Source organism: Bubalus kerabau, chromosome 1 (assembly GCF_029407905.1).
Source record: "Bubalus kerabau isolate K-KA32 ecotype Philippines breed swamp buffalo chromosome 1, PCC_UOA_SB_1v2, whole genome shotgun sequence".
NCBI lineage: Eukaryota > Metazoa > Chordata > Mammalia > Artiodactyla > Bovidae > Bubalus > Bubalus kerabau.
The window spans coordinates 66687718-66711487 of NC_073624.1; the positions used below are offsets into that span (position 1 = coordinate 66687718).

General features: G+C 57.5%; 3 protein-coding genes across 11 annotated transcripts; 2 read left to right on the forward strand and 1 right to left on the reverse strand.

Moving 5' to 3' along the window:
- The first annotated feature begins 262 nt into the window (after window positions 1-262).
- Window positions 263-7500, forward strand: ARHGEF25 (Rho guanine nucleotide exchange factor 25). 5 transcript variants are annotated; one of them, XM_055578661.1, is made up of 16 exons: window positions 263-448; window positions 728-842; window positions 3085-3299; window positions 3434-3529; window positions 3839-3915; window positions 4091-4157; window positions 4342-4445; window positions 4632-4701; window positions 4797-4886; window positions 4984-5076; window positions 5264-5314; window positions 5479-5556; window positions 5716-5916; window positions 6065-6245; window positions 6527-6738; window positions 7040-7500. In XM_055578661.1, the coding sequence occupies exons 1-16, from the start codon at window positions 350-352 to the stop codon at window positions 7148-7150; spliced, it is 1860 nt and encodes a 619-aa protein (XP_055434636.1). In that variant the 5' UTR covers window positions 263-349; the 3' UTR covers window positions 7151-7500. The 5 variants fall into 5 exon arrangements, with proteins under 5 accessions (XP_055434636.1, XP_055434659.1, XP_055434668.1 ...); XM_055578684.1 differs by lacking the exon at window positions 6065-6245; XM_055578693.1 differs by lacking the exon at window positions 5716-5916.
- Window positions 7501-7595: 95 nt separating this feature from the next.
- On the forward strand, window positions 7596-16642 carry LOC129650300 (solute carrier family 26 member 10-like). Of its 5 annotated transcripts, none has more exons than XM_055578612.1 (18): window positions 7596-9654; window positions 10137-10247; window positions 10722-10879; window positions 11069-11233; window positions 11472-11624; window positions 12451-12533; window positions 12685-12832; window positions 12951-13064; window positions 13758-13835; window positions 13925-14020; window positions 14437-14543; window positions 14655-14724; window positions 14797-14913; window positions 15054-15087; window positions 15167-15249; window positions 15360-15414; window positions 15532-15638; window positions 15952-16642. In XM_055578612.1, exons 1-18 carry the CDS (start codon window positions 9321-9323, stop codon window positions 15988-15990), a joined length of 2052 nt encoding a protein of 683 aa, XP_055434587.1. In that variant the 5' UTR covers window positions 7596-9320; the 3' UTR covers window positions 15991-16642. The 5 variants fall into 5 exon arrangements, with proteins under 5 accessions (XP_055434587.1, XP_055434595.1, XP_055434606.1 ...); XM_055578620.1 differs by having other exon boundaries at window positions 10722-10834; XM_055578631.1 differs by lacking the exon at window positions 15532-15638.
- A 17-nt stretch (window positions 16643-16659) lies between these two features.
- B4GALNT1 (beta-1,4-N-acetyl-galactosaminyltransferase 1) lies at window positions 16660-22974 on the reverse strand. Its single transcript, XM_055578706.1, is given in 14 exon segments — window positions 16660-16891; window positions 17497-17737; window positions 17979-18124; window positions 18127-18188; window positions 18406-18449; window positions 18451-18471; window positions 18746-18936; window positions 19070-19168; window positions 20149-20329; window positions 20477-20517; window positions 20981-21087; window positions 21213-21377; window positions 21896-22114; window positions 22716-22974. Coding segments are annotated over 13 exon segments (1734 nt in total). The 5' UTR covers window position 22114; window positions 22716-22974; the 3' UTR covers window positions 16660-16673.
- Window positions 22975-23770: the final 796 nt, after the last annotated feature.

Consider the following 23770-nt stretch of genomic DNA (forward strand, 5'->3'; position numbering starts at 1 on the left):
GGGGCGGTGAAGGGGAATTCCCTGTGAGCCTCGCCAGGCTGCCTGCCTCCTGAGGGCCTGGGACAGCGGCATGCACTTAGTGGGCTCCAGGATAACACAGCGAAGCCCTGGATCGTGCTTCGACGGCGGAGTTGGGATTAAGAGGGGTTGGTTTGTTGTTGAACGCCGGTTGTAGAGAAAGCGACAACCCTACCCCTTTAGAAAAGTTTGGCTGGGGTGGGAGTGGGGGCGGAGCCGGGCAGGGGGGCGGATTCGGCGACGGCAACTCCCCGGACGCACGCAGGCCTCAGAGCCCCCCAGCTTCCGTGCCCCCTCGGCTCTGGAACTTGGAGGAGGGTAGGGGTCCAGCATGAAGCCCCCGGATCGCCCTGGCCCTGGCCGCACTGACCGGATACTGGGGGTCATGGGGGGCATGCTGCGCGCATGCGCCCTACCCGGGCAGGAGGGGGTAAGAAGGGAGACCAAGGTGGGGTCGGGGTCTTTAGCGGGCTTCAGGACGGCTGCACCCCACAACTCAATATACCCGCAGACAAGAATTCTGCGGAGTAGTCGCAGGAATTCAAGAGTTCCATTAAGAGGACCGTAGGCACGTTTTTGGGTGAACTAACTGCTCTCCACCCTAGCCTCGGCGACCCTTTTGTAAAGAGTGGATTTTGACAGAAGGGGAAGCGGGAGGTGGAGGCTGGGCGTGGAGGGCGGGTTCCTTACGACTGCTCTGTACCCGCAGCCCTCGAAGAGAAGCCCCCTAGGGCCGGGGGGTACCGAGCCAGGATCTAACTGTACGGAGGGGGATCAGAGAGGGGAGAGCGATCGTGAGGTCCCCGCCTGGGTTCCTCTGCTCGGTAAGAAGCTGGGGGTGGGGTGGCGCCCAGTTTGCCATCCTGCGCAAAGTGGCGAATTAAAAAATATGCTGTTCATATTAGCATAAAGGTTCGCATCTAATTTGCATGAGACTCATAGAAACGTTGAGACCTCCACGCTTCTTCTCGCCCTCTAGTCGGCTGTGAGTCCTCCACCTCAGCGGGTCCCGAGCCCCGCTGGCGGAGTGTCCCCGCGCCCCACCCCTGGCCCCTCGCCAGCCCAGTCTCCAGGACTTCGCCTTAATTGGTGATTAGCCTCAGCTGGAGTCCCGGGGCCTGGAGGAAAGAAGGGTCCGGCGAGAGGGCGGCACCTGGGCTGTGTTCCCCACAAAGAGCTCCCCATTCATGCACCCTCTACTGGGGGACCTTGTCCCCCGCCCGCCCTCCCCCTGCGCGGCTTAGGACAGTCCCAACCCCGGGACATCTTCGCGCAAGCCAAGGCCCCATCCGCTGCGCCCTTCTCTGCTGCAGAGGCCGAGGGGCGACCCTGGCAGGCCCCGCCTCGGGGCTCAACCCCCACCCTAGTGCTCCGCAGCCGGAGCTGGAGATGCGGGAGGGAGGGGGAACCCGGGGGCTGGGGAGCCCCGGCTAGAGGGGAGGGGCGGAGGCTCTGGGGACGTGAAATGGGAACGTGGTGGTGCCTGGGGGAGGGGGGGTTCGGCTGAAGGGGGAACAAGAGGGAGAGGGCGGAGCTGGGCCGCGGAGGCCCCTCCCCGCAGCGGCCGGGCGGCGGGGCCTGTTATTCCGCTCGCCGCTCGGCCAGGACCCGCGCCGCGCCAGTGACTCGGGGAGTCGGCCCCCGCCTCCTCCTCTGCCCGGGCCTAGAACCACCCCCAATCCAAGAGGCCGGAGACGGAGCGGGAGCGGCTGCAGCATCCCGGCCCAGCTTCCTCCACCATCCCTCCCCTCCCCGCTGGACATCTGGACCACCCTGGGCCCCGCACCGGCTCCGGAAACCCTCCCCGCCCAGTTCAGCGGCCGGGCCCCGCGCCGCCCTCTCTGCAGAGCCCCCAGCCCTCTTCCAGACCAGACTTCCGCCTACCCCTGGACCCCCGCTCTCTATTCCCTCTCTCCCCCCTTCTCCCAGCCTGGAGCGGGGTAGGAGGGAGGGGGGTGTGCACCCTGCGCCGTCCCCGCCCCCCGTGATTCCCCCTGCATGGCCGGCCCGGGTGGGAGGTGCGGGGGGGCCCGGGCGCCATGCGGGGGGGGCAAAAGGAGGGTCGCTGTGCCTGTCCCCATGTGATCCGAAAAGTGCTGGCAAAATGCGGCTGCTGCTTCGACCGGGGGGGACGTGGTGAGTGTAAGGTCGAAAGGGCTCAGTGTTGAGTAGGGGGCGGGTTGAGGGGTTCAGGACTTGTGTTTGTCCCGGCCCTAGGGATTTAGAGGCTGGAGACTATACCTGTCTTTTCCAGGAGACTGACTTAGTAGCTGATCTCAAAGATTCCCCTCTGCCTTCATTTCTATCAGTTCAAGTTAAGGAAATTGGGGAAGGGGCAAGGGACTTCTCTCAACTGAGTAGGAGAAGAACCCATTCACAATCCCCTTAGGCCTATAACCACATCTTCCCTCAAATCCTTTTGCTGAAAATCTACTTAAGGTCTGTAGAGGGACAGGGGGATGGAGGAATGGGGGATGAGGGGGCTACCAGGAGCTCTTTGACAAATCTCAGCTCCTCTGTCCCTGAGCCCAGGCCAAGGATAACTCTGATGAGCTCTCCTCAGTTGCCCCCCTGTTGGGTTTGTGCTTGCGCTGGGGAGGTGGGCTGCAGAAGTCTCCTTTTCATAGTGATTACTGCAATTGGTGGAGGAGGGGTCTGGGGGTGGCAGATGGGCTCTTAGCTCTTTTTTTCCCCCCTTTCTCAGAGAATGGTCTGTACCCATTGCAAGGGGGAGGGTTATAGGAGAGCAGATGGCCACCCCCAGCTTCCAGTGTCTGCCCAGATGGCTGCCCCCACTGCCATGCTCAGATATGAAGGAACCTCCACATGTAACTGGGGGTGCCAGGCCTAGGGAGCCAGGTGTTTACTGTCCTTCCTCCCAAGGGTGCCCTGGTGAAATTTTCTTCCTGGCCAAGTCAAATGAGGATGGCAAGAGAGTGAGCCCTGGGGGAGAGGGGCTGAGTATCACAGAATGGAGATTCTGGGAGCTCCCTGGGGACCCTGAATCTAGAGCTGAAGCAACATCTGTCATTCCCTTTCTCCCCCCACCCCACCCCACCCCATCAGAGTCCTACTCCATTGCTGGCAGTGAGGGGAGTATCTCAGCTTCAGCTGCCTCGGGTCTGGCTGCCCACTCTGGTCCCAGCTCTGGTCTCAGCTCTGGCCCCTGTTCCCCGGGCCCCCCACGGCCAGTCAGTGGCCTGAGAAGATGGTTGGATCATTCCAAACATTGTCTCAGTGTGGAGACTGAGGCAGACAGTGGCCGGGCTGGACCATATGAGGTGAGCAGGGAGCACCACAGAAGCATGGAAGACATCCATGAAGAATGCCTGGGAGAGGGCAGGTTGGGTGCCACTGGTCATGGGGAGACATAGATATTGTCCCTGACCTTTGAGACTTGACATTTGGCCCCTAGAACTGGATGCTGGAACCAGCCCTAGCCACAGGAGAGGAGCTGCCAGAACTGAACCTGCTGACCACATTGTTGGGGGGCCCTGGGGATAAGACACAGGTATGAAGAAATAAGGGCTTCCCAGATAGCTCAGTGATAAAGAATCTGCCTGCCAATGCAGGAGACACAGAGGAGTTGCGGGTAGGATCCCTGGGTCGGGTGGATCTCCTGGAGAAGAAAATGGCAACCCACTCCAGTATTCTTGCCTGGAAAATCCCATGGATAGAGGAGCCTAGGGGGCTATGGTCCATGGGGTTGCAAAGAGTTGGACATGACTTAGAAACTTAGCACACATGAAGAAATAAGTCTGGGGTGGCTTCCCTCACCCAAGGGTCATCCATTTGCTTACTCAGATGTTCTTCCTTCCAGCCCCCTGAAGAGGAGACTTTGTCCCAAGCCCCTGAGAGTGAAGAGGAACAGAAGAAGAAGGCTCTGGAAAGGAGTATGTAAGTGTTTACACACTCTCTCTCCCTGACCTCCACCCTCCAATCACACAACTTGCAGAGGACTGTCTCTCACATTTTAGATTTGAGACTTGGGATTTCCTCTGAGGTTGGCCATGGTAATGAAAGGGCTTTTAGTCCAGGAGAGAGGAAGTGGCTAAACCTGTTCTCTTCCCAGGTACGTCCTGAGTGAACTGGTAGAGACAGAGAAAATGTACGTGGACGACTTGGGGCAGATTGTGGAGGTAGTTCCCTTTTCCCTTTCCAGCCCTGGCCCAGCCCTTTCCCTCTTCCCAGGGCTATGTTAGAAGGTGCTTCGATGCTCCTCTGTCCCACCTTCCCAGTCTCCCAGACTTCCTGGACTTCTTGAGGTTCCCACTGGGACGAGCCCTACGAGCACACGCGTGATCCCTTCCCACCTTCCCACAGGGTTACATGGCCACCATGGCTGCTCAGGGGGTACCCGAGAATCTTCGAGGTCGTGACAGGATTGTGTTTGGGAACATCCAGCAAATTTATGAGTGGCATCGAGAGTAAGTGATGGATCCCCTGAGAGCAAGGGGGAGGAGCATATGTCTGGTGGTCTCTGTGTCCTCCCATGGGCCCACTGTGGCCTGAGGAATGTTTGGACAGACTTCCCGGGGAACACTACGGGGCAGACAGCTCTAACTTGCCTGGGATGGGGTATTTGACCTGCCTTTCCCTGTCTACCCCTCCAGCTATTTCCTGCGGGAGTTACAGCGCTGTTTGAAGGATCCTGATTGGCTGGCTCAGCTATTCATCAAACACGTGAGGCTTGAGGGCGTGGTGTCCAGAAGGGGAGGGGCTTGGGAGTGGATCTGGCCTCACTGCCTCGACTCTTTCTTAAAATTTACCCCTGTTAGGAGCGCCGGCTGCATATGTACGTGGTGTACTGTCAAAATAAGCCCAAATCAGAGCATGTGGTATCAGAATTTGGGGACAGCTATTTTGAGGTCAGTGGCTGAGATACCTTGGGGAAAGGGGGACAGAATCATCAGTACGAGTGGGCTTTCCAGGCTGCAAAACCACCCCGTCTGTCCCTGTCCCCAGGAGCTCCGGCAGCAGCTGGGGCACCGCCTGCAGCTCAACGACCTCCTCATCAAACCAGTGCAGAGGATCATGAAGTACCAGCTGCTGCTCAAGGTCAGGGCCACCTGCTTCCTGGGGGGCACAGCAGGTTGGGACAACCTTTTCTTCATTCATCTCCCCAGGGTTCCTAAGGTTCCCCCTCGACTTCCTGGGGGCCCTTACCTGTGTCCTCAGGGGACGGTGTGAGGCGTCTTGAGGATGTGCTCATGACCTCCCTGAGAATTTCTTTTCTGCCTCTTAGGATTTTCTCAAGTATTATAGGAGAGCTGGGATGGATACGGAAGAGCTGGAGGTGAGGGCTCCCATGTCTCGTAGGACACACCAGGCACACCTTATCTTCTTAGTCTCTTGGGTTCTTATAGCACTATCTGGTTTATAGGGGGAGGCTGGTTGAAGAGGTCTGAAGAGGCCTCTTTCCCAACGTTGACAACGCTCCTCTCTTTACCTGCGTCCCAGCAAGCGGTGGAGGTCATGTGCTTCGTACCCAAGCGCTGCAATGACATGATGACCCTGGGGAGACTTCGGGGGTTTGAGGTACGGAGATAGAGCAGAGAGCCCCTACAGGGAGCTGTCCTTCTCTCCTGGGTTGACAGGAGCTGGCTGGTCGGAGTGTCAGGGGAAGGAGGGAGGAGCAGAGAGTGGCCCCCTATTCTCTTCTGGTTTCTCTCAAAGGCCACTTTCCTTTGGTTTTAGGGCAAACTGACTGCTCAGGGAAAGCTCTTGGGCCAGGATACATTCTGGGTCACGGAGCCGGAGGCTGGGGGGCTGCTCTCTTCCCGGGGCCGAGAGAGGCGTGTCTTTCTCTTCGAGCAAATCATCATCTTCAGCGAGGCCCTGGGAGGAGGAGTACGAGGTGGAGCGCAGCCTGGTTATGTGTACAAGAACAGTATCAAGGTGGGGAGGGGGATTCCCCCGGGAGGGGTCTGACTGGGGTCAGGGAGACCTCTGAGAGAATGTCTGGCTCTGGGATATTTGTTGGAGGGGGCAGGATCCAGAGTAGGGGCTGAAGAATTTGGGGGCTACCTCCTCTTTGCCAATCCAGGTGAGCTGCCTGGGACTGGAGGCGAACCTTCAAGGTGACCCTTGCCGGTTTGCACTGACCTCCAGAGGGCCAGAGGGTGGGATCCAGCGCTACGTCCTGCAGGCTGCAGACCCTGCGATCAGTCAGGCCTGGATCAAGCAAGTGGCCCAGATCCTGGAAAGCCAGCGGGACTTTCTCAATGGTGAAGCGCACTCCCTCACTCCTTCCCATCCGCTCTCGGCCCTTTGATCTCCTGAATCCCTCCCTGCCCAGTCTCGGATCCCTGCCCTCTCCCCTCATCTCCACTTTTTCACTACTAACTCGAGATTTAGTAACTCAGAATCCCCCTAAAGCCTCAAGCAACTTACATTGGGACAGTCCTTGGGAGGGGAGGGCAGAGTGGGAGAAGATGGCCTTAGCAGAGCCTCTGGGAAAGGCTGTGTTTCTGCTGTAACCCTCCTTCTGTCCCTCTCTTTGCTCCAGCGCTGCAGTCACCCATTGAATACCAGAGACGGGAGAGTCAGACCAACAGCCTGGGGCGGCCAGGAGGGCCTGGGGTGGGGAGCCCGGGGAGAATTCGGCCTGGAGACCGGGCCCAGCTCAGCACACACACACCCATCAATGGCTCTCTCCCCTCCCTGCTGCTGTCACCCAAAGGGGAGGTGGCCAGAGCCCCCCTGCGCCTGGACACACAGGTATGAGGAATGAAGTTCCCTGGTTGTAAGGGCAGAATGGGGAGGGCTTCTCTTTCGGTTCCAGGTCCCCAAACCCCCATATCATTCCTTTCTTCCACCACCTTCCTTTTGTCTGTCCCTTCCTACTTCCCATCTCTTGCCCTCCCTGACTCCAGTTTAACCCTGGGAGAAGCTGATGGTCTCAGATGATCTGAGATTTCTGGCAAGAGGGCGTGGCTTGACTAGGGGCTTACACTGACGAGAGAGGAGTGAGGGTGGATGCCTGAACTTCTTTGATTCTCTGACTTGAGTCTCTTTTCAGGCCCCCAGTGCCATCCCCCAGGCTCTTCATGACTCTCCTCCAGTTCCACCAATTCTGGACACCCCTCCCTGCCAAGCCAGACTTGCCAAGCTGGATGAAGATGAGCTGTAACTGGTGAAGGCCATGGGGGTGGTGCTGACTCAGCCACTCTGTTCCCCCAGGAACTTCAGGGCAGTCTTTTCACACCGCTCCAGAATTCCTCCCTCTGGGTGTGTCTGGAGGGTGGGCAAGGCTGGGAGCGGTGTCAACTTGGAGGAGGGCACCTAGATTCAAAAAGACTTCTTTCTGCCCAAGGAACACAGGTTCCTTCAGCTCCCACCCCTATGCATGCATCACAGGTCCCCCCAAAAGGAGGATATGTGGGTGGGTGGGAGGGCTGGGGCAAGGGCCAGATAGAAATTATTGGTTTTGTTTTTGATTTTTCTGTTTTCTGAGAATAAAGGTTTTGTTATATCACTAAAGCTGCTGTCTTAGCAGAGGGAAGGGGAAGCTGAAGTTGGGGTAAAGGAGTGTGGAAGAGATCAGATGGCCCCTTGAATCAGTCATTGGAGGAAGGGTCTGGTGAAAGGAGAAGAGTGCGGGATGTAAGATAAAAAAAAAGTAGTTATCTTTGTCCCTCACTTGCAGTTGCAGCATCTCTCAGTCCGGGTCTTGGGGCTACAGGAAAACCCTAGAACCTTGATGTATTCTCCCTTTTATCCAGCCCCTTTCCCTCCCGTCTGGTCTCTGTTCTAGACGTCACTGGAAAGCCCGCTGTGGGCTGACTTCCCACCGTTCCCTCAACACCCAGATGCTAAAGCACTGAATGCCCACGGTACCTTTCTTTCTGAGGCCGCCATGTTCAGCTGAGGGAACATGGAGAGGTGGAGAGGATGCTGGGGGCTCTGGCCCCTTCTGGCTCTGGGTCTCCTTATTTTTGCTGTCTGGGAGGTCGCAAAGCATATCCATATTGAGCAGGAAGGGATTCTTCTTCAAGCCATAGACCTAAGAGTGGAGGTCTTCACCCCTCCCAACTTCTGGGACAGCCCCTGGGACCGAGACCCAAACGTGCAGAGATTCGCATCCAGATGCCCTGTCCTGCCTGGGTCCTTGGGCATCGGTGTGTCCACTGTGTCCATTCGTCCCCTGGGCCCAGTCACGTGTACTTGAGCTTCCTCAGCAGACAATAGACTGCTGGGGTGGGAGGCTGAGGAGGAGCTGGAGCCTCCCTGTGGGCCTGAGGTCTCTCTGGCCACAATGGGGGGAGGGAACTCTAAGGGGGGGACAGGACGTACAGCCCAGATAAGACTTCTGGGGAACAATAGGAGGAATTGAAGAGGGGAGACCCACCCTCACTGTACCCCACACCCAGGGCTTTGGGGTCAGGGACTAGGGACCAGAGGGTGATGGGGAGGGGTGCTAAGAATTCTTGTGAATGGAGGAGGGGATGGGGCAACTAGCAGGATTCTGGAGCTCAGAAGCTTTGTATCTCTTCAGGGACCTCAGGGGTACATGACATGGGTGGGTGACCCTTTCGTACTTAATTTAACCACATATGTATTGTTGACTGCCTACTTTGTGAATAGCACTGGAATGCTTCAGTGTTTTTGCCTTCTGAGCAATAAAATCAAAATTTGCTATCTGTTCAGTATTCCCCCCTGAGGCCCTGAATTGGGAATTTGGGCCCAGCCACTCCCAGCAGAGGTGTGGGGTGGGGGTCCCTCTGGCAGTCCCTATCCAATGCATGTAGCTGTTTCCCATCTAGGTGGTCTGTGAAACAGCTGAGGCCAATGGAGCCCCTTATACTTTCTGGTGAGAAGCTCTGCCCCTTGAGAATTAGGGTCTGGGGGGAGAAAGGGAGGTTGGAACACCGCTGAACTTTCTTGTGGGCCATGCAGCAGCCCTGAGGATGACCAGCAACCCCAGAGGAGTCAGCATCTGTCTGTGCCCCAGGTGCTAATGCAGAAAGGGAAAGAAACCACCGAGAATGAGAGGTGGGAGTCAAAAGACCTAGGAGTGTTCGTGGGTGCTGGGTGTTTGGGTGCGTTTGTTTTCTGGCCTATCTCTCTGGTTCCTCCACAGCAGGCTCCAGAGCCAGCGATCGCACCAAGGATGTCTGAGGGAAACGCCTAACACAGAGACGCCCCCTCCCCAAGGCTCAGCTGTCTCCCGACTGTAGAAGGTCCCCAAGAGAGGGCTCCCTTCGGGACGGGATTGGACTCTGCTCCAAGGAGGCGGGCCGCGGGGCCGGCGGCCGAGGGGTATTTAAGGCTGGGCGGAGTTGGAGGTGGCCAAGGGCGAAATGAGTGGGCTACCGGGCGCCAGGACCTGCCCAGGTCCGGGAGAGGCCTCCGACCTTAAGTCCCCTCTGGGCGCCAAGTTCAGGGAACCTCTCACCGAGACCCGGTTCCAGCAGCTCTTCGGAGACGCAGAGCAGGAGCCCGAGCTGCTCGCGGAGCCGCGCTGGTCCCGGCTGTGGCGGCGGCGGGCCAGCGCCTGCTCTGGACCAGGGGCGTGGCGCCTGCTCCTGGCGCGGCTGCCTCCGCTGCGCTGGCTGCCCCACTACCGCTGGCGGGCCTGGCTGCTCGGGGACGCGGTGGCCGGACTGACCGTGGGCATCGTGCACGTGCCCCAGGGTGAGCGGCCCCAATAACAGCCTGGCAGGGGCCCAAGCTCTAGGGGGCTTCGGGTGGGCACAGGGCCTGGCAACCGGGAGCGAAGTGGGTGGGCTACTGTGGCTGCGGGCTCGGCGACAGGGACCCAAGGCCGAGTTCTGGGTAAGGACAGTGGAGCTCCATCAGATCCCCACCCCCAGCTCCCCTCATCTGTGCAATCCTGCGCGAAGTCTTGGCCACGGTCCGACTCAGGGAACTGGAGAGACCTCTGGGCTTGAACGCTTGCCCCCCACCAGGACACATCGGACACGGATCTCTGACCTTGACCGCCCCACGACCTCCCACCCACCGAGGCCTGTTAACCCCTCAGTTCCCTCCTGTGGTGTGATTTAATGTGCCTGTGCCAGCCTCCAAGAGTGTGGGAGAGGAAGAGTGGTCCTGGAAGGTGGGCCCCCAGCCCCTCACCCACACACCAAAGACCTTTCCTTCCACTACACCCCCAGGCATGGCTTTTGCCCTCCTGACCTCTGTGCCCCCAGTGTTCGGACTCTACACTTCTTTCTTTCCCGTCCTCATCTACACCTTGTTGGGTACTGGGAGACACCTGTCTACTGGTGAGTGTCCCACGGACTCCTTTCCCTCTCTGTAGGGTGAAATGGACAGGGGGTTGAGGCTTCCCCTCTTATAAGCTCCCTCGCTCTTACTCTCTTCTTCAGTCCCTCACCTTCCTTTCCACCATCCCTGAGCCAGATTTCATGGAGAGGAAAAGTCTGAGTAAACTCCTGCCTCTTTGCACCCACCTCAAACCTCCAGTAGGCACTGCCTAGGTCAGAGGCTCAGGGCAGTCCAGCACGGGATGGTGGAAAGGAAGGTGGGGAGAAGAGATGCACTGTCACCCAGAGGAGGGTGTAGTCCGCAGGGCATCCGCAGGAGGGGCAGGGGCAGGGATCTTGGCCCCGTAGCCTTCTAGCAGAGGTGGTCTGACAGCAGCCTTTCTGGCATAGTGCCCGGAGCCTGGGCGGTCACCTCGCCCCAGACTGGCACCTCGCCCCAGACTGGTGATCTGTGGGTTTCTCCCCTGGCCCTAGGAACTTTCGCTGTCCTCAGCCTCATGACCGGCTCGGCCGTGGAGCGGCTGGTGCCCGAACCCCTCTCGGGGAACCTGAGCGGAATTGAGAAGGAACAGTTGGATGCTCAGCGGGTTGGTGCGGCTGCGGCAGTGGCCTTCGGGAGCGGGGCCCTGATGGTGAGGGAGGACGGAAGGGGGGTGGGGGGGAAGGACTGGGGGAGTCCACTCTGGGGGGGGCAGGGGAGAGGGAGGGACAAGTGTCCAGCGGCGGTCTAGGCAGAAGAGGTGTGCGAAGAAGCTGATGACCCTGTGCCGGGACTGGTCTGCTCTTCTCCCGTGGTGATCCGGGCATCTTCTCCTCTGCAGCTGGGGATGTTTGCCCTGCAGCTGGGCGTCCTGGCCACCTTCTTGTCGGAGCCTGTAGTCAAAGCGCTGACCAGCGGGGCCGCCCTGCACGTGCTCGTGTCCCAGCTGCCTAGTCTTTTGGGGGTGCCCCTCCCACGTCAGATTGGCTGCTTCGCTCTTTTCAAGGTGGGGGTGGGAGAACAGCGAGGAGGCTTCTAGTGATCCCGGGAAGAGGGAAACCCGCAAAGGAAGGAAGGAGGGCCAGTGGAGGGACAGTGTGTGGTGGTGGTGGGGCAGTGAGGGTCGCCGAGGAGGTGGAAGCCCTACTGGGAGCCAGGAGAGAAGGCCTGGCCTCAGTCTGGGGATCGGACTGCCGGCAGTCGACCCTGGCCCCAGGCCCCTCTGCTCACTGCCCTGCCCACAGACGTTGGCTGCTGTGTTGACGGCGCTGCCCCGGAGCAGTCCCGCCGAACTGACCATCTCGGCACTCAGCCTGGCGCTGCTCGTGCCGGTCAAGGAACTGAACGTGAGATTCAGAGACAGGCTACCCACCCCCATCCCGGGGGAAATCGCCATGGTGAGGATGGCTCTCGGGTGCCAGCCCCGTGCACCACGCAGACCCTGCTTACCCTGTAGGAAGTGGCCGCTGCCGCCCCCTCGTGGAGCTCGGAGAGGTCACACACGAGAGGTCCTGCTCACACGTGTGCTTTGCCAGGCTCTTGTCAGAACGCTTTGACCCTCGGGAATCCCCCACCCACGGGTTTGCCTTTCTCTCACAAAGCCTCTGAGAAAGTCTTCTTTCTCCTTATAGCGCCCCCTTGCGGTGTCTCTGGCCACGGCACCTCCACTCCCGTCTTTTCTCTCCTCTCACCCGGTCTTTCACCGTAACTCAAGGCTCATCTCTCTTCTGGCGTCCACCTACATGTCTCTCCTCAGTTAAACAGCATTCCATTCATACCCCACAGATACCCCATATATCCCTAGATGTAACCCAGCTTCCGTGCTTAGAATGGCTCGGTTGTACCTCTCGATATCCACCGTTTCTCATAGCAGTGTCCTCTCACTTCCTCTCGTCCATCTCTCTCCATAGTTCCCGGCACACATCATTTCTCTTTCATTCTATTTTTTTTTTTTTTTTTTGAATCGCTGCGCGGCTTGCAGGATCTTAGTTCCTGGACACCAGGGACTGAACCCACTCCTTAGAGAACAGAGTCCTAACCATTGGAGAACCAGGGAATTCCCTCTCCACTCTAAATCAGTTAGATCCCGAACACACCCCAGCTCCCTCAGTTGCTGGACTCCTGCAACCCCTAATCCGGAGTTACAGTCCTCTCATACTGAGCCCCTTCTAGCCTCTGCTGGGGGCCATCTCCACCCATGCTCTAATTTGCTCTCTTTCCCAGGTGCTTCTGGCCTCTGTGCTCTGCTTCACCTCTTCCCTGGACACAAGATACAATGTCCAGATAGTTGGGTTGCTGCCTGGAGGGTAAGAGAGAGTGAAAAAGCACTTGTTTTCTTTTCTCACAACTCTCCCACCCATTGCCTCCTTCTGCCCTGCCCTGTACTATTTCCTCTTTCTTCCTCATATCCTTATTATTCCCAACCCACCCTCACTGTAGATTCCTCTCTTTCTGCAGATTTCCCCAACCTCTCCTCCCCAGCCTGGCTGAGCTGCCCAGGATTCTGGCCGACTCGTTGCCCATGGCGCTGGTTACCTTTGCAGTGTCTGCCTCCCTGGCCTCCATCTATGCAGACAAGTACAGCTACACTATTGACTCCAACCAGGTGTGACTTTGCATGAGGACCCTAGCCTCATTCAGGAGACAGACAGCCCCCTAACGTGGTGTCCCCCTCCTAGCCATGCCTTCCTATCTCTCCTCTTCATCTCACTTCATCCTTTCAGGAGCTCCTGGCACATGGTGTCTCCAACCTCGTCTCCTCCCTCTTCTCTTGCTTTCCCAACTCTGCCACGTTGGCTACGACCAGCCTACTCGTGGATGCTGGTGGGAACACACAGGTAAGAGCCATGTTCTCGGGTGAGGAGAAGGAGGGAGGGATATCCATGTTTGGTGGTGGAACAGGTGGAAGATTGGAAGATACCCAGGTGGCAGTCCTGTAGAGGACGATGGGAATCTGTGAGGGAATGTGAGTGGGGCGTGGGATTATCTGGGAAGAACATAGAGAAGAAAGGTCGGTTAAGACCTCTGTACATTCTAAGCACTGAGAAAAGGCATGGTGTCCTATATGTAGTTCAAAATAAGGACAATACTAATCTGGAAAATAAATTAAGAAACAAAATTCTGGACTTTTTCCTTGTGAGGACATATTCTTTTTCAAAGAAATGTCACATATTAAAGTCTCTCCTGGATATTTTTGGTTTCCTGTATTTGTTGGTGTCCTAAGCATGTGGTTAGCCTGCTTTTTAGAGTCATCCAACAGCGGCTTTTAAAATGGAGGTAGGCTGCAAAAATAGGGATGTTGAACTATATCTTGGGGGAAACCAACAAATGACAGGTATTTAATTGGGCGAGGGGAAAAGTGAAGAGCACAATATCAAGAAGGGGTTAAGGAGTGAGGAACAGCAGTGTGGAAGGGGATTTTGGGAGGAGGGAGACTTCCAAGAAGGCTGACACAGAGGCAGGAGACCATCTCTCAGTAGGGGTGGCTGAGGTTCCCTCCCTTCTTTGCTTCTGTCCCTCCTGCCCTACAGCTGGCAGGCCTCTTCTCCTGTATGGTTGTCCTGTCTGTACTACTGTGGCTGGGGCCCCTCTTCTACTATCTGCCCAAGGTAAGCAGCAGAGGAGGCAGAGGGATGGCTGGGAGGGGCGGCTACCTCCCCACACATGGGGATGGTCAGCCTACCTCCTCTGCCCTAAGGCTGTCTTGGCCTGCATCAACATCTCCAGCATGCGCCAGATGTTCTTCCAGATGCGAGAACTCCCTCAACTATGGCGCATCAGCCGCGTGGACTTTGTGAGAAATGGCAGCATTGCTCTCAGATGCCCCCTCCCACCTTCCTAGCGTCCCCGGCCTCTGCCCTTGATCAAAGTTAACTCAGAACCCAGTCCTGAGTTCTGCAGCCTACCCACCCTCAACTTGTATACCTCCTAATCCCTTTACTCAGAGACAAGGTGAAGGGTAAAGCTTGAACCTCTTCAGACCTGAGTATTTGTAACTCCCCAGGTGGTTCAAGGTGTGAGGTCCTTACCCTTGGTGTGTATCCCCTCTTAGGTCAACCTCATCCCTTCCTTCTGTCATTCTTTCTACTTTCTCCCGGGCCATCCCTCCCCATCATTTGCCCTGGCAGTCACTGCCCCTGGACCCACCTTCCCTGGCAGTGAGGGCCTGGCATTTCTTCTGGGCATTTCACTCCCATCCATGTCCTGCAGGCTGTGTGGATGGTCACATGGGTGGCTGTCGTGACCCTGAGTGTGGACCTGGGCCTGGCTGTAGGTGTGGTCTTCTCCATGATGACTGTGGTCTGCCGCACCCAGAGGTGGGAGCAGAGATGAGGGGAGTCACGATGAGAGGAGGGGAGAGAACAGAGTGCTTGGGGTGACTCTCCAGCCAGATCAGGCTGGGATTCTGACCCCAGCTTCCTGCCCAGGGTACAGTGCCTGGCACTTGGACTGGCTGAGGGGACAGAGCTCTACCGGCCACTCAGAGAGAGCCACAAGGTGGGTGGGCTACAGCCAACGAAGGAAGGGAAGGTTAGACTTGGATGGTTCACTGACCCTCTGACCCCTTAGCTCCTCCAGGTCCCAGGGCTCTGCATCCTGAGCTATCCAGCACCACTTTACTTTGGGACCCGAGGGCAGTTTCGCCGTGTCCTGGAGTGGCATCTGGGGCTTGGAGAAGGAAGAAAGGTGAGGGACCTGGTCAAAGGGAAGTGTGGCTTCTTTGGGGCTGGGAGGCAGGTGGGTGTTCCAAGGGGGATTCTTGGGCTCACTGGATGCATGTTTGTGCTCACGTCTCAGAGGTGGTGACTCCCTTTCTCTACTCACAGGAGGCTCCAAAGACAGATGGCCCACCTGATGCAGGTGAGGTGGGAGGATAAGGAGGGAGATTTGGGCACCACCCACGGAGGCATCTGAATCCTCCTGCCTCCTCCCATCCTAGCTGCCGAGCCTGTCAGGGTGGTGGTCCTAGACTGCAGTGGTGTCACCTTTGCAGATGCTGCAGGCGCCAGAGAAGTGGTTCAGGTGAGGGAGAGGGTAGGCGAAGGAGGAAGTCCCCTTGTGGTTTCGTGAACACTTAACGAAGTAGGACTTAACCCCCTCCCCCTCCCCCACCCCCACCCCCACCCCCACAGCTGGCCAGTCGATGCCGAGACGCTGGGATCCACCTTCTCCTGGCTCAGTGTAATGGTGAGATGTGCAGGATGGAGGGATCTGGAGACAGGGGAGTGACCGGACACTTGGCGGGGAGGGAAGAGGACACAGTGTGGACGTAGGACCGGAGGACCTGATCCCCTCTCCACACAGCCTCAGTGCTGGGGACGCTGACCCAGGCAGGACTCCTGGACAGAGTGACCCCAGAACAGCTGTTTGTGAGTGTCCAGGATGCAGCTGCGCATGCTCTGGAGAGGCTGGTGAGGCGGCAATAGCAACAGAAGTGGAAGCTGGGAGGTGCTGGCCTATGGCGAGGGGAGGTGTGAGTCAGTGACTGAAGACCCTGGCAGAGGGATTTTCAAAGGGGGCTTAGGAGGAAGATGAAGGAAAGGGATGGGGATGAAATGATTAGTCAATATAAGACTAAGCCAGGGAGACTGGGCCCAGCTGTGGGTGAAGAACTGAGGAACTAAAGTTCCAAAGCAGGCAGTGTGCCCCTGAGAGGACTGCCAAATCATGGGTGAGGGAGGGGAGCGCCAAATCTACTTCTGACATGTCCCTTCCCTGTTCCAGGAGCTCAATGGTCCAAAGACTTGCACAGTGTGGGTCTGACCCGGTCATTTGGTGTGTGGAGGGCCCCAACGAGACATGTGTGAGGCGGTCCATGGCCCCTGAGTCCCCTGACTTCATGTAACTAATAAAATGACGCTGAGAGCCTCTGGGGTTCATGAAATGAGTCTGGGTGTCTGCACATGGACCCTTGGTGCCCCTTCCTTCACTCCCAAAGCATTGCAAAGACACAACTAAAAATGGCTTTCCCCTGTATGTTCACCAGCCCCCATTCCAACTCCATTCTCTCCATGGGGGTGAGGCTGCAGCCACTGCACAGAGTCCTGGATCCAGAGATCGGGGCACAGCCCTGGGACTATATACTGGGGGCTTCCCCAACCCCTTAGTACCAAGGAGATGAGAGGAGAGTATTTCTGCTTTAGGTTTTTAGAGTCCCCCTTTGGGCTCTTTGGCACTTGAAAAGCAACCCCCCACTCCCTGCCCTAGGAGAAGGGGTAGGGGGGAGGACTTGGCACTGGCTGTGGGACAAGTTATGGCTCCATCATGCCCCTGGGCACTTGCAGAAAGGAGGAGGGACACCAGGACAAGCCCCTGTTTGGGATCAAGTTCTGAAGGAGACTGGGACAGTCAGTGGAGTGGTCACTGGCTGGCGGGGTTTGCTAGGAATTCCTGGCAGGGACAAGGAGGCAGGCCCAGTCTGACAGCTGAAAGGCCCCAAGTGGCCATCACTCTGAAGTCATGCACTGCAGCCGGTGTTTGAAGAAGAGCAGGCGATGTTTGGCCACCTGACTCTCGTCCAGTGATCCCGGGTAACGGTACCGAGCATAAGTCTCTGCCTTCGCATCCCTTGAGGTCCAAGGCAACTTCAACTTGGATGCGTGATCCACAACGACGTCTGAGCAGGAGCCCACTTGAAGAGAACCAAGTCCATCCAGGAAGAATTCTGGGGGCAGAGGGAAGGGGAGTACACAATGAAGGGTCTTGAGGATTCAGAGGCACCGCTGCCCCTAAAGGAGAACTGAGATTTGGGATATGGTGGGTGCATATGCAAAGACTCCATCTCTAAGGACCTTAGGCATGTAAATCAACCCTTTTGAGTCTTGTATAAAATGGAGTCAATATCCTTATCTTGTACTTTGAAAACGGATTCCTTCCCTCCCTCCTGCAACACACACACACCCAAAAATTCAATAAATGCGGACTTGGCTGCTCCGAGGTAGCCTGAACCAGGAGATTCGGTTGGGAGCAGGATAGAGGCCGAGGTGACCGTGGTGGGGAAGCTCAAGGCAGACCCAGTGGCTGTACTGGCCGCTGAGGTTTAAATGATGTTTGGGGCTGGGATGTTTGGAGCTCTCTCTGTGGCCGGGGCACGGGTCTTGGCGAATCTTCGTAGAACTGCTCTAGGGACCCCGGTGGCAGCTGTGGGCTCCGCGGGGTGGTCGGGCAGTAGTACTCAGGGCCCCAGGCACCTTACTGCCCCACCACCCCGCGGTCCCTGGTCCCGAGCCCCGAAGGGTCCCTGCCCGGCCTGGAGGGGGCGCCACTCACCCAGGTGCGCCACGCGGCTGAGGCGAGGGTCAAAGCCGACCTCGCGCACCTTGTCAGTGCGCGCCAGGAAGAAGTTGACCACACCGTCGGTGACCACGCACCCCGGGAAGCCGACGAGCTCGTGGTGGAAGCCGCGCTTCTGCCGGAGGCAGTTCCCGCGGCCTGGCGCGCCGGGCTCCACGCTCAGCAGCTGCCGGTAGGTGGTGGCGAAGCCGGAGATTTCGCGCACCGCGCCCCCCACCTGCCGGGGCGGGAGGATGGCTGCAGGCCGGACACGCACTGGAAGGGGTTAGGCCTGGGCTCCCTCTCCCCACCAGGCTGGCTTTCCTGCTGGGTCCTTTCCCGCCCCACCCCTGCAGGACCCAGACAGTGGCCCAGGCTCTGCTTCCGTCCCAGGGCTGGCTGCTCTCGGGTCTCCCGGCCTTGCCCTTAGCCTCCCGGAAGCCCTCCTCCCATCCTCCATCCCGCTGCCCCTCCCCTACCAGGTCCAGCGGCGTCCTCTCCAACACGTCCACAAGCCTCTCTAGTCGCGTCCGCGCCGTGAAGACGAAGTCATCGTCCACCCACAGCACGTACTTGGTGGTTACTTGGGATATGGCCAGGTTCCGGCCTGCGAACCAGCCCTGGGAAAGGGTAAGTAGGGTTGGCGATGCTATTGAGATAGGACGCAGTCCTTTGCCGCCTACTCCTCACTCCTGACCTCTCTCAACAGCCTCTGTCTGTGCGTGTATGTTCAGTCTGAGACCAACTCTGCGACCCCATGGACTGTAGCTCGCCAGGCTCCTCTGTCCATGAGATTTCCCAGGCAAGAATACTGGAGTGGGTTATCATTTCCTCCTCCAGGGGATCTTGCCTACCCAGAGATCCAACCTGCATCTCCTGCAGGCGGATTCTTTACTAATGAGCTACCTGGGAAGCCCCTCAACAGCCTGTGCCCCTCTCCAAACTTTGGAAGTGCTTAGGAATGGCCGGGAGCTAGGTTTAAAAAAAATGCAGTTTCCCACTGTCAGAGGCTCTGAGTGGGTGTTCTGGGGGAAAGTCTTGGAATGTATTTGATTCATGCGTTCATTCATTCATTCATCAACTATTTATTGAGCCCCTACTAGATGCTAAGCACCATTCTAAGAAGGCAGCTCAAATAAGACAGCTCCCGTGGAGCTTACATTTCAGAAATCCTCATGCTGGATTCACTACCCTGGAGACTGCAGACTGAGGGCATGCCCCCTCCCGGTGCCCTGTGGCTGTGCACCTTGCCAAAAGGCATGAGATAGTGCTCGATGTGGGGACCTCTAATGCTCTCTGGCTTGTCGCTGTCGTCCGCGATTACCACTGTGACCGTTGGGTAGAAGCGGCGGATGCTGGCGATGAGTGCCCGTAACCGATTGTAACGAAGGAAGGTCTTAGTGGCGATGGTGACCAGAGCGCTTATGTTGTACTGGGCTAGGAGTGAGGGACAGAGTTAGGTGCAGAGGAGAGTGGCGAGTGAGGAGAAGGAAGACACCTCCCAGGGCCACCCTCTCCCAACTTTCTTCCTGTCAGGCTGGATCTATGCCCCTGAGCATACCAGTCTCACCTCCCTGGGGTAGAGACCCAGGTGGGTACAGCCGAGGGTTGGGTGGGTGTCTTATGCGGATGGTGAAGGCAGCTTCGTGTCCCTCGGTGGAGAAGCGGACTGGGAATAAAGACATGAGATGTGGCCCCTAGGGCTTGGCCAACATTCTCTTTTCAGTAAGTTAGTATTTAAGTGCCTACCCTGTGTTGCACTTTTCTAGGCCCTGTTAGATAAGAATGCAAGGTTTGTATCCCCCTGGAACTTACATTTTAATGGGTGGGAGAAAGATGATAAAAGTTTTCATTAAAAGCTAGCCTTTATTGAGCATTTACTATGTGCCAGGCACTTTTAAAATTACGTTAACTATATGAACTCGTTTAATCCTCACAATAGCCCTATTAAGTAGATTCCTACTACAGAAAAAAGAAGGCAGAGAGAAATTAACTTGTCCATAATTACCCAACTCAGGCAAGAAAGCTGGGGTAGGAACCTAGTCCATCTGGTTCCAGGTTAAGTAAATAAGAAAATTCAGGTACAGATAAGTATTGAATAGAAAATAAGACAAGTATTGTGAGAGTGAAGAGGATCCATCTGAGCTGAGATCCAAACGATAAGGAGCTAGCCATACAAAAATCTAGGGGATGCACAGTCTAGGCAGAGGGAACAGCAAGTGCAAAGGCCCCCCAGTGGGAGTAGGCATGGTAAAGTAGCCTTGGAGAGAAGCAGGAGGGCTGTTATACCCCTTTTGCTAGAGGAGAAATGGGGGCTCTGGGAGAGAAAGCTCTTTGCCCTCTAGTAAGTGGTGGGCTGGGAATAGAGCTTGAGTCTTCTAGTTCTTGGGTCAGGTCATTTCCTGGGGCCCCCATGGTTGGACACACCCAAGGCTCAGGTTTCCCTCTGGCCTGTTCCAGCCCCAGTTGAACAAAGGCCCCTTCTCTCCCTCCTTGGCCCTGCTGGCCCAGCTGAAATGCCCATTGTGTGTCTGGGCAGCTCTGGCCATTGCCCGAGTGTCTCCCACACCCTTTGCCATTTGCTTGCTCCTTCCTTTCTGGCTTCCTGTGTTCACCCAGCCTGTTACTACATCCACCCAGGCCTCGCACCTGTGTCTGCTGTGTTTGCCTGGTAGCTTCGGCTGCTGTAAGTGACCAGTTGCAGCTGCCGATTGAGTTGGTCCAGCCCTGGGCTGGTGAGGGTGAGATCTGGCTGCCCTTCTCCGATGAGAGTCACTCCAGTTACTTCCCCTGCCACGTCCCAGGTGCCCAAGGAGGCAGTCAGGTTCACCTGGGAGAGGGGATTGGTGAGTGCAGGGTGATGCCCCCTACCCACCTCTTGCCTCCCTGCTTCTTCCATCCCTCCTTTGGCAGCCTCGCTGCCCTCCTTGCATCATTAATGCCCACCTGGCCTCCCCACCCTCCTGTTTCTTCTCACCTGGTATACCTCCTGACCGGAAGTGGCCTGCAGGCCCAGTCCTGGAAGCAAGGAGAGGGAACCAGAATCACAGACAGCCTGGGATTCCTCCCTTTCTCCTCCCTCTTTCACCTCACACAGCACAGAACTTCTCACCCATCCCTCCTATTGAGGCCACAGCAGGGCACATTGTAGGGCATAGCCCAGAGTAACTGATTTCTCACTCCTTCCCATCAAAGCAGTAGGTCTTGTGTGGCCTGCCCTGCCTGTCCATCTAACTTCAGCCAGTCAGCAAGAACACACACTTCTCCCTAAACCTCTCCAGTTGTCTTCGGCAATTCCCCACAATCCTAGAGTCCCTTCTGTCCCCATCTCCCACCTCATGAGCTCTCCCTGACCTCCAGTTTCCCTTTCATTAGAAGCCCCCTGCCTGGCATTCCAATCTTCCCTCATTCTTTCTCACCCAACCTGGGCTCTGCCACCCTCACAGTGGTTTAGGTCCTCCCCTTGTACCCTCCTCCCCACCTGGCACCAAGATACTCCTGAGGGGCTGGACCTCCACACCCTGCAGGGGGTACTGTAGCGGGGAGTTGGCAGGGGCTATGAGCAGCTGGTCAGCAGCAGACTGGCTCCTGGCAGTGAAGGAGGGGGAGGACAGAGGAGGAGTCAAGGGGAGCTCTCCCTCCTACCCCACCCTCCCTCCAGGCCTCCCACGGCTCTCCACAGGCAGAGTCACATCCTCCTTTCCACTGGGTACCTTGAAAGGAAGGCCTGGAACTCCTGCTCCCTCGAGGCAGACACAGTGCTCAGCTCCTCAGGGTCAAAGGCCTTGGTGAAGTCAAAGGCTTGGACCTGCCTCTGGAAGGGGAGGTGAAGGCTTCCCTCACTGGACTCACAACTGCAATTGTTCGCAGACAGCAGCCTGTGGAGCCGGAAGGAAGGGTCCTCAGAGCCCAGCCATACAGCTCACTCATCCCACGGAAGGTTGACACAGCACCCTCACCTTCGCCATTCAACCCTGTTCATCCAAAATCTGTCCCCTTAATCACTGCTCTTCAAATAGTCCCCCAGAGGAGGGACCGCCCATGAGATGACCTATCCTCTACATCTGGATTTTACAGAGATATAGAACAAACCAAATGCTAAGGTTTCAGAGTTGCCTACACACCATCAAGACCCCAGCTGGACCCCTTTCACAGGAAATGACCCGGACTCACAAAGTCAGGGCCCTCCCCTGATTGCAACCTTCCCTTCCCCACTCTCGAAGCACAAGACTCAGTAGCCCCCTCCACCTCTCACTTTACTACCCCGCTCCACCCCCACCCCCCAACAACCACTCTGGGGAACCCAGGCATCAGAGCTCAGCAGTAGAGGAAATAGAAGCTTCCCAGACTACCCCCCAGCGAGTGCCATGCTGTCACCCCGACTCCTTACACTCACCCCACCACTTGCTCCTTGATCTTGACCGGGATGTGTGCGTATCTGGGCTCAGGGGCAAGACCTAGCAGTTCTGGCCTGGGGTTGCCCTGTAGGGGCGTCCACAGCGCAAGAGGTGTCCGGAGGCCCGGCGCGACCCGGGTGCTCGCGTACAGGAGCCCCAGCGAGGCGCAGGCGAGCAGCAGGACGAGCACACAGAGGGCCCGGCGGCCCAGCCGCATCCTGGGTGGGCGAAGAAGTGGGAGGGTGAGAAGGTGGTGGGCGAAAGCGTGGGATGAGACTCTGGGCCCCCACGGTTCCGCAGACTCCAGCCGGCCCGGCTGGGGCTTCCCGCATCTCGGGCGCCAGGATTTGCATAGCGAATCGGTACCCTCGTCCCCCTCCCCTCACTCCCCGGGCCTCGGGTCTCCTAGCCTCCTTTCTTCTCGCCCTCTCCCACATCTTGCTTTCCATTCACGCCCGAGGCCTGTTATCTCTATGAAGCAAGAGACCTTAGGAGGTAGCGGTTTCGACGCGGCGGCTCATAAGTAGAAAAAGCACGGTTTTATTAGAATAGCCGATGTTCCGGAGCCCGCCGCCTCCCTTGGCCCACGCATCCCCCACCCCCTCAGTCCGAGCATCACCTGGCCCGGGTGGGCTGCAGAGGGCAGCGCCACACCTTGCCTGTCATGAAAAATGCAGAATCACGCCTGCGCTGCTGGGTGGCCCCGGCGGAGGTGACCCCGTGCGTGGCCTCGCGAAGCCGTGCGGGGCGACAAGGTGGACCGGTGCGTGCGCCTCCTCCCGCCTCCGGCTCAGTCCCGCGTCCCGCCCCAGCACTGACCTGTCTTAACGCTCTAAGGCCGCCGCAAGATTTCGGTCAGGGCTGTGCCAGGCTCTCAGACCTGGCCTGAGGGTCCTCATGGGGCTGGAGGCGGCCTGATTGGGGAGTCGGGCGTGAGTCTGAGAGTGACGGGGAATCCTCCTGTCTCTCGAGCGCGCACGACCCCGCCCGCCTTTGGACTCTCCGGGCTTTGTAGACCACCGCGCTGGGGTGGTTCTGGGCGTTTCCTGCGGGTTGGGGGATCGGAGTCGAGAAACCGCCGCACTTCAATCCCAGAAACAAATCCAGGGTTCCCTGGGACCCTGTCCCACTTGCCGGGCCGGGAGAGCCCGGGCCGCCGCCCGGCTTTTTAAATAGCGGCAGCTCGGTTCGGGTGTTGGTTGCGGAGGAGCGTCAGGCTACGCGCAGAAAATGAGAGCGCTGGGGCGCCTTCTGGTGGGCCCGGAGGACACTGCGGGGGCGCAAAGCCAGCGAAGCACTAAGGTCCTTCTGTTCACGCCCCCTCCCTCCCCGCCAAACCTTTGCCCCCGAACCCTGGCATCTCCCCCGCCCCACCGCGATTCCAGTCACTCTATTCCTATTCGTTCGGAGCCGTCTTTCCATCGAGACTTTGGCCAGGACTGGCGATAAGGGCTTTGGGAAGTGATGGGGTGGGGATGCCCTGTAACCCCATTTCAAGGAAGACTTGGATACTTAGGGTGAGATGAAGGAACCCAGACAAGACTGGAAAATAAAGACTGCCTAGCTAACAAAGACAAGTTGACAGCCTCCCTCCTAGCCTCGCCTCCCCCGCCCTCCGGCCCCCGCATACCCCAGTTCTCTAAGGAATACTCAATGATGTAACCAACACTCAGTAATTCAAGGGCCTGCTTCTTCTGACTGCTCCTTGTTGCAGACTTGCGGAAGGGAAGATCCCCAAACAGTGCCTAGATTGGTTGTACTTACGCGTGCAAGCTGCAGACCTGTACTACCTTAGCTGTAGCTGGATTCTTGCTGCCCTAAGTTCTGTGGTTCCATGATTCTAATAAAAGATGTCACAATTTAATAGGGAAAAA